This window comes from Vigna radiata, chromosome 7 (genome assembly GCF_000741045.1).
Source record: "Vigna radiata var. radiata cultivar VC1973A chromosome 7, Vradiata_ver6, whole genome shotgun sequence".
Classification (NCBI taxonomy): Eukaryota; Viridiplantae; Streptophyta; class Magnoliopsida; order Fabales; family Fabaceae; genus Vigna; species Vigna radiata.
Window position 1 is genome coordinate 4,894,928 of NC_028357.1, and position 7,661 is coordinate 4,902,588.

General features: G+C 31.5%; 1 protein-coding gene across 1 annotated transcript; it reads right to left on the bottom strand.

The window, feature by feature from the left end:
- Positions 1-1,519: 1,519 nt before the first annotated feature.
- Positions 1,520-6,862, bottom strand: LOC106767206 (mechanosensitive ion channel protein 10). Its single transcript, XM_014652046.2, has 6 exons — positions 6,275-6,862; positions 5,488-6,178; positions 2,787-2,910; positions 2,346-2,639; positions 2,000-2,202; positions 1,520-1,922 (listed from the first exon to the last, which is right to left on the bottom strand). The coding sequence occupies exons 1-6, from the start codon at positions 6,792-6,794 to the stop codon at positions 1,652-1,654; spliced, it is 2,103 nt and encodes a 700-aa protein (XP_014507532.1). The 5' UTR covers positions 6,795-6,862; the 3' UTR covers positions 1,520-1,651.
- Positions 6,863-7,661: the final 799 nt, after the last annotated feature.

Here is a 7,661-nt window from a genome sequence, read left to right on the forward strand (position 1 = left end):
TAAAACAAACAATTTTCAAAATTATATATATATATATATATATATATATATATATATATATAACTAATCATATTTTTCTTTTATAAACATTATATCATTCTAATAATTAGAACATTGTTTCCATAAACAATATTAATCACCTAAAAAGTTAAACTTGAGTTGAACTTACGTGGTTATTATTACATTATAAATTTGACTATTTTTTCTTTATTTATTAGACTTTTTTCCTCTTTACTTTTATCTTTGACTTGTTCAAAAGTTTATTCGTGTAACTTGTTTTACAAAAATAATTAGTAATTTTGTTGATCATATACTTTCAAACTGTTTTAAAAAATAGATAATTAACATTCACTAGTTTTTAAGTGTCAAGTAATATAAATTTCAGCAAACAAATAATGTGCTAAACATATAAATTTTAGCAAACAAATAATGTGAAATATAAATAAAAAAAAGTAAAAGTAATAAAAACCATAATATCCTTTAATTTGAAAGAGTATGTTCTTCGTTTAGTTATATAGACAATTCTCTATAATATTTAAAATATTCATTAAAATAAATATATTTTCTGATGTAATGTAGACATAAGCATATAATACACATATATTTTTACATTGAATTACATTAAATTCTTGTGTAGTTTATTTTTCTCTCTTTTTTATTTTTCTCTCTCTTTTTGATGGTTTTTTTACTAAGGTTAGAGTGGATAAGGATGGAAAAGAAAAGACAAAGTGCAAACGTTGCAACAAAGTGTTTGTGTGTGGTGGAAGAAAATATCACACTTCTCATTTGAATCGTCATGCCTTTAAATGTGATAAAAGTAAAACTAAGGATTGTTCAAATGATGTAAGATATGTAGAGAAAAATAATTGTTAGGCACAATTTTCCTTATAAATTTATTGAGTACCCTGAACTTAGAATTTGCATAAGCTACTTGTGTTCAGATGCAACTATGATTTCTAGAAACAATATTAAGGTTGATATTGGGAGAATCTACATGAAAAAAAAATAAGGCTTAAGAATCTACTTGGTCCATTCTTAATAGAATTTGTTTTACTTTAAATTTGTGGCCATATACTTGTCACCGCATCTTTATATGTTTTGTTTTTTTCTAAATCAAAGCATATCATACGAATTAAAAAAGCCAGATCTACACTAGTGAGAATGTGGATCTGATATGGTGAAGTTGTACACCTTCTAACTGTATCTCAATCTCAAGAATCAAATGTAAATTGTGAAGATCGCATGAAGGATATGATTCTTGATATTAGAGAAGATAGTTTCCAATGAGTACATGTATATGATTCACTGAAAGATTATTCGAAATAAACTTTATATCCTTGTTGTACAAGTTTCATATGTTTGTCAAACGACATTAAGATTATTTAACATCAAGGCAAAAAAATGGATAATCTAAAAAAAATTTCATTAAATTGCTCAAATTATTGCATGAAATGGTCCTAGATGGAGTAAAAAAAAAAAAATAGTTCACGTCATATCACATTCAAAGGCACATGTTAAATGAGTTCATTCTTGTCTCTATTTATGAGAGTAATATATATTGATGTTTAAAAGCAAATAAGTAATTAAGAAGTGATATTGGTGGGGGTAGGTAGTAATACATGGGAAATGCATAATGATGGAATGTTGTTGATCATGATTGAAAGAGAACTTTGCCATGTTCAATATTCATATGGGTGATCTGAATCTCCTGAGGAAGAAGATGATACTTCACACCATGGATCTCAAAGATTCTCTTCAGTTCCAAAAGAAGCTCAGTTATCCTAACGTTTCTCTCACCATAGTTCTGATGGTTGATAGTGTGTTGCACACATAGCGCAAACTTTAGCTTGTCCACATTCTCTATTCCTTTGGCTATCAAACTGTATTTTGGATTCCAATACTTGGGTTTGCTCTCAATGTACCTAAAATCATAATCACTCATGTGTCAGATATATTAACAAAATGAAAAGGTGTCAAAAATATTTGATTAAAGAACTACATCTGTATTGATTTCTTGAGGGCAAGGATGGTCTCCATGGAAGTTGAAACATCGATGGTGAAATCAACTGCATCACCCATTTCTGGACTCCTATAGAAGTTGCTTATTGGCTTAGAGAGCAAAACTGCATTAGGGTAGTAAATTTTCTCGTTGTCATATCGAAGAAACACTGTTGTCAAGATATTCATCTCTTCCACGATCATCTGTCAGTGAAAGTAAGCACAGAATTGAAGTTCACTTCATTTGCATATATATATATATATATATATATATATATATATATATATATATATATATATATATATATATATATATATATATCAGAAAAGAAAGGTTTTGAAATTACATGAACTCCATCAATGACGCATCGGTCTCCAATATCAAAAGGGTGCATGACAAAGACAAAGATTATGGCTTCCAACACAGTCTTGCAGGTACCTTGGAAGGCAACACCTATGAGAACTGTTTGTGTTATGCAGAACAATATTATCTTGAGAGTGGCCACCTCCATCACCAAAAGCATCACAATTATTATTATCACACTGACAATTGCACTTGCTATTTTGTGAAGCTGTTGCACTGCTGTTTTCGTATCATTCAGTGACTGTGCTAGGGCTTTTCGTTCATAATATGCTCGAATCTGATCACATTTAATTAATAAAAGCACTATTTAAATATATTAAAAAAAATTTTTTTTACCAAGTAGCATTTTTAAAAACTAAAAGAAATAAAAATTAATTAGAAAAGTTGTATTAACTACAAAACTTATTTTGCAGTAAAAACTTACCACCCAATTTCTGAATGAAGACCTGCTTATCTGTCCTGTTTCCAGAGCACCTTCAAAGAGTGGAAATATGGTGTGTATCTCAACCCTCTTCAAAAATCTCATCAGATCATCTTCTTCAATATACCTTCCATCATTTCCAAATTACCATATTTTAATTCACTGTTAACATATGTACTTGGTGCTAATTAATTATTTTCAGATGTTAATTGCTTATCAAAAAAGTCAACCACTAGCACAATGATTTGTCTCAAGCAGTTGAATAAAAAGGAAAATAAAATTTTAACACCATTTTTTTGACACCATTTTGACATTGCACACATGTCAAAATGTGGTTGAACGATTTCAAATTAAAAAACAAACTTTGGTTTTTTTCTTCCAAACATACCCCTGTCTCAACTTTTTTAATTTAAAATCGTCCAATCACATTTTGACATTGTACAGTGTCAAAATAGTGTCAAAAAATAGTGTTAAAATATCATTTTCCGAATAAAAAAACACGAGGTAAAATTAGCAACTTAAAAAGAAATAGTTTATTCTTAAAGAAAAATGGACCGACCAAGGCATCCAAAATACCTGGTCTTGGTGGGACAATACATCAATAGTGCTTTGCTTGCGCACTACATTTAGAATATTTTGCACCAGATCTTAACAGAACCATCTTTTGCTGCTGCAAAATAATGGATCTGACACACCACTATTGTGCACCACAAACATTGGGGTAGAGGGAAAAGGTAAATACTTTTTTATTCTGAAATTTTAACAATTTATTTATAACAAAAATACATGTTATCATTTCTAGTTAAATTTATTTTAAAAAAATATTAGAAACAAATCAAGCATAAACTATACGTATGCATTGTTAAAAGAAAGTTGTTAAAAGAAACTTTTACATGCTTTTATGTGTCTATTATATATAAAATGTTTAGTTTTATTTAAAATATGTATTTTTATGTATAAACCGGAACTAGCAGAATTAAACATGTATTAGTGTATTTGGAAAATATACCAACACGACAAGTTTCTCTTGCAAAATAAGATTTTGGGTTAAAATACCTCAAGTCTGGGAGCTAAATGTGCAGTCAGCAATGCATAACATGACGTGTGACATCGGTACACCCAACATAAACAATGCTGTCTTATATTAAAAAAGCTTAAATCAGGATACAAGGAATCTAAGTCCAGGACACAAATCCATAAAGATTGTTTTTTTAACTTCAGAATGAATTTGTAGGTTCTGTGTCAAGGATCAGCGACATTGGACGAAGAAAACATAATGGAAAAAAAAATAATATTTTAATATCATTTTTTGACATCATTTTGAAACTGCACACACGTATACATGTCAAAAGACTGATGAAAGGAAGGAAAATGTACAGGTAAATACGTTAAAAAAATGTAAATTTGAGAGGTGTATTTTTCTCTTGCTGCATGATGACGCATTAATGGCACCGAGCACCAATTGCGGAAATTGGTGAATGAAAGAAGCAGAGAAACACAACACTAATGGAGCACTGACGATGAGTACGAAATGAAGGACAAAATGGCTCACACCTTAGTTTTACTATATTTTAAGAGCTTATAGTATGGACCACAAAAACAAAATAAAATCCCCTCAATGGTCCAAATCTCACCCACTCTCTTCTTATTACTTCTTTATTTCTAAGGCTCAAGTGCACAACCTTTTCTGTACACCTACAAAACCATACTTCTATAAAAGTACCTTAGTCACTATAATGTTTTCCACTCAAAGTGGCTTTAGAAATTTTGTCACCTAAGTTTCTAGCTCTTTTTAAAAGAGAACAGTGATGCCTTTTAAGACAATAGATTTTACTGTGTCTTATTTAATTTATACAGATTTATTTTAAAATCATGTCATTTTAATTTTCTATCTAAGTTAGAATACCTCATGTATGTATATCCACATTATATCCCTATCAAAATTCCAATAGTGCTTTCAAAGCATTTTTCTCATAATCTTAAAGTTATATTAGCAGCTTTTCTTCCGAGTTCCTATAATATAAACTGTTGGAGACTAATTCCTTTTCACACAATATTTATTAGACGGAAAATGATATTTTAACATCATTTTTTATACTATTTTGACACTGCACACATGTCAAAATGTGATTCGACGATTTCAAATTAAAAAAGTTGAGACAGGGGTATGTTTGGAAGAAAAAAACCAAAGTTTGTTTTTTAATTTGAAATCGTCCAACCACATTTTAACACGTGTGCAGTCTCAAAATGGTGTTAAAAAATGGTGTTAAAATTTTATTTTCCTTATTAGACTGAGGTTTATCTTTTATTAACCCATAATTTTGGAAAATGATATTTTAACACCATTTTTTGACACTATTTTGACACTGCACACGTGTCAAAATGTGATTGGACGATTTCAAATTGAAAAAGTTGAAACAGGGATATGTTTGGAAGAAAAAAACCAAAGTTTATTTTTTAATTTGAAATCATCCAACCACATTTTGACACGTGTGCAGTGTCAAAATGATGTCAAAAAATGGTGTTAAAATTTTATTTTCCCATAATTTTTGCATAAATATGATGGCCTAAAACCGAATGAGTAATTAATATATAGTAAACATATCAACTTAATATTTTCTGTTTCATTTTAATCCTAAAAGTGCACTATACCTAATATCTGTAAACAAAAAAACCAGTAAAAAAAATGATAATATGCACTTACTTGGCATGAGGCTTGGCAACGTTCTTGAAAATCCTCTGAGCACAGTTTCTAGCTTCCCACTCACTATTGATCTCAGACTCGGCATTGCCAAAATCATCGACAGTTCTGGAAATGGTGGACAAGCCAGAAGATCTGACATAGTTAACAAGTCTCTTCACACTCCATGCAGACGAAGGGCTCTCCATGCTCAGCTCTCTCAGCTTCTCCATGTCGATCTTCCTCGACCCAAATTTCTTCGACTTGTACAAGTTCTTCGCCTCCTTCATCTTCATCCTCGCAGGCATCGACTTCGACCCCGTCAGGTGGTGCTGCCGCAATATCTCCTCCGCGTCTTCCATCGGCGGACCCGACAAAGTATCCAAAATGTAGTGGTGGAAAACACTCTCCTTCATTCTGTCAAAGTACGTCGTCACGTGGAACGAAGAAGCCAGCATCTTCACCAGCACGATCTTCACCAACCAAATGGTTGCGCCCACCAGAACTGCCACCAACGCCTGAAACATCTTGTTCAGAAACTTGTGGTTCTTCTTCTGGACATCGTCGAATACCAAGCTCCAGTAGGAGAGTAACACCAGACCTAACCACAAACAGTTTCTTATGCTCTTCCTAAGCCCGTAGATGAAGTACAGCACCTTATCCCTTAGCATGAAGTTTCGTTCAAGGAAGAACACTATCACACCAACTAGCCACCCTGTTTCAATTATAAATTGTTGCATTGAAATCAGTTTTCGTAGAAATGTTTTTGAAACCCTAATTAAAGTCAATATATTTATATTTATATATATACCTGAAACCAGACGACCACTGAATGTAACCATTACCATGACGCACCACCTCCAAATCTCCAATCCCAGCACATGCATGTTGGTTATGGAAGATATGGTCAAAGAACACACCAAGGATGCGAGTATATTGAGGAACAAAGCCCACTCCATCAGGAGCCTCCACTTGACTCTGAACTTCTTCTTCTGGTGCAATTTTGTGTCATGCTCTGAGCCATCCTCTTCCATCTCTTCCTTGTCCCATTTCCAGTCATCTTCTTCGTCGTCTTCTTCATTGGAAGTGAGCTTGTAGGTGGGTTGTATAATGTCATCTTCTTCTTTAGAGGCTGCAAGCTTGTTCCGGGGAACATAGTTGTACTCTTGGATTCGGGATTTGGGTTTTGAGAAGTTGAGACGGTTAAGGGTTTTGACTTTTATGGGGTGTCTGGGTTTCTCTTGATGATTTTCGGCTTCCATGGATGATGGCTTAGGATTATGTTGGTCGATGAAGAGAACAACTTGGTCTGAAGGCCTTGATTTCTCCATTTTTTACAAGGCTGGCTATATAGGAGTAAGTGGTGGCCAAAACTCTCTTCTTAAATGGACATGAGAGAGAGACTCCAATCGTCTTATCTAAATTTCATACGGTTAAATATTATTTATATAAATGCAATTTTCCAAATTTAATTTATGAAAAATGATTTTTTTGTCAAATCCTTATTTATTTTTTACTTTTTTCTTTCTTAAAAAAATATATATTAGATTTATAAGAATTGAATTTGTGTAGGCTAGCTTGAAAGTTTGAAAGTGGCTACGGAGGATTCTCACTTTTCTAACATGACAACGCGTGCGCACTTCGCGAACGGTCACTTTCTTGAAATGCAACTTGCCTAAATTCCTAGTTATGTTGCTAAAGTCAACTACTGAACATTTAGGCACGTGGTTTTATTATGCAGTAGTGATATCTAAATGTTTGATCAAATATAGTATTTCTAAAATTTATTTTTAATGAAACTAATATCTTTAAATTTTCAGAATGTTTATATATTTAACGTTTAGCTTTCATTATTCTTGAATTATTTATCATAAGATGTAATTATTAAATATATAAGAATATTTTACATATTTAAAATTAGCTAAATCTTTCAGAAATTTGAAGTCGGATCTTACAAAATTATTTCTAATGAAAATTGTTCTAGAAAAAGCTTCATACAATAGTTTATATATATTTTTACTCTAATAAAGTTATTGACTAAAGCAGTCGTGTAATGGATAATTCCATTAATAAAGGAGTCCATTTCTCTTACTTTGGTATTTTTGACTGGTTTTTTTATGGATAAGAAGAAGTTTTATCATTACATAAGAAAAGAATTTATATTAAATAAAATACATATTTCAGTATTTTTGTATAAA

Coding starts and splice junctions, on each gene's coding strand:
- LOC106767206 (XM_014652046.2), bottom strand. CDS start 6,794: ATGGAGAAATCAAGGCCTTCAGACCAAGTTGTTCTCTTCATCGACCAA. Junction 6,179..6,274: donor CAGTGGTCGTCTGGTTTCAG/GTATATATATAA, acceptor TAATTGAAACAG/GGTGGCTAGTTGGTGTGATA. Junction 2,203..2,345: donor GCGTCATTGATGGAGTTCAT/GTAATTTCAAAA, acceptor TTTCACTGACAG/ATGATCGTGGAAGAGATGAA.